This window comes from Austrofundulus limnaeus, unplaced genomic scaffold (genome assembly GCF_001266775.1).
Source record: "Austrofundulus limnaeus strain Quisiro unplaced genomic scaffold, Austrofundulus_limnaeus-1.0 Scaffold607, whole genome shotgun sequence".
Lineage (NCBI taxonomy): Eukaryota > Metazoa > Chordata > Actinopteri > Cyprinodontiformes > Rivulidae > Austrofundulus > Austrofundulus limnaeus.
In genome coordinates, this window is record NW_013953009.1 from 63,447 (window position 1) to 64,459 (window position 1,013).

Sequence of the window (1,013 nt, forward strand, 5' to 3'; positions counted from 1 at the left end):
CAGAAAGACCACGTGGTCTTTCACCACGTGAAAAATTTAACAATATATGTTAAAAATCCTTTTTCAAAGCAATTAGATGTTTAAAAGTGTCTCAAAAATAACAACTTTCAGACGAATAGAGAAATAATTAAGGTCAAAATGTGCAACAGAGATCCCTTTAAAGTTAAACTTCTGCTGCCACAAACAGCGCAAAGTCGCAAATGAGCTCCAGACTACATTTCCCAGCATGCACAGCTGTGGCCCCGCCTCCCGCATGCCTCTGCTGTGCGCTCCACGCTGCGCTGCGGGGATCCTGCTGAGCGCAAGTTTCTCCAGCGGCAGCAGCGAGGCGCAGGAAAAGTTTCCACAGAGGAATGGGAAAGTTGTAGAGGACTCAGAGAGCAACACGGGATTGGATCTACCATCCAGCCGGGATTACGCTCAGCATCCAGGGATTATTCTTTAACTAACCGAGGCTCGTTCCAGCAGGACACGCGCGATGCGTTCCTCCGCGCAGCCTCGCACCTGGAYGAGGTTCGCCGTGGTTTTTCTCCTCTTCTCGGGGCTGGAGCGGGGGTCCGGGTGCCCCCCTTTCTGCTCCTGTTCCGGGGAACTCGTGGACTGCAGTCGACTGAAAAGGGGCCGAATTCCAGAAGAGATCCCGGAGTGGACAGTCCGACTGTGAGTCCACTCTCAGAGCCTTTGTGTGCCCCGAATAACGGGTGGAAATTTAAGTTATTACTTTTTCATGAGTAGTTTGGTTTAGTTTTCCTTTATTGTCCCTATGAAAACTAAACTCGTTTATTAGATTGTATTTAATTAGGAACAGATCCATTAATTGTAGTTTTCTCCTGGATGATTGTGGGATCAGAGTCAACAGTTTAATTAAATAAAATTAGAGTTTGTGAAGTTTTGATTTCCTCCTTTTTTTATGAATAACTTGGTATTTTCACCTGCATGAATGTTCTGTTTTATCCTCAGGATCTTTTGGAAAGTTTGAAATTTACTTTCAGAGTATTTACCATATATATATA

At 44.9% G+C, this 1,013-nt stretch overlaps 1 protein-coding gene across 1 annotated transcript in view; it reads left to right on the top strand.

The window, feature by feature from the left end:
* Nucleotides 1–274: 274 nt before the first annotated feature.
* The window catches only part of lrig3 (leucine-rich repeats and immunoglobulin-like domains 3), a gene marked incomplete at its 3' end in the record, with an annotated part of 26,683 nt that continues 25,944 nt past the window's right edge, over nt 275–1,013 (top strand). The window contains 1 exon segment of the mRNA XM_014027010.1: nt 275–660. Within this exon segment, the coding sequence (XP_013882464.1) occupies nt 479–660 (182 nt within the window).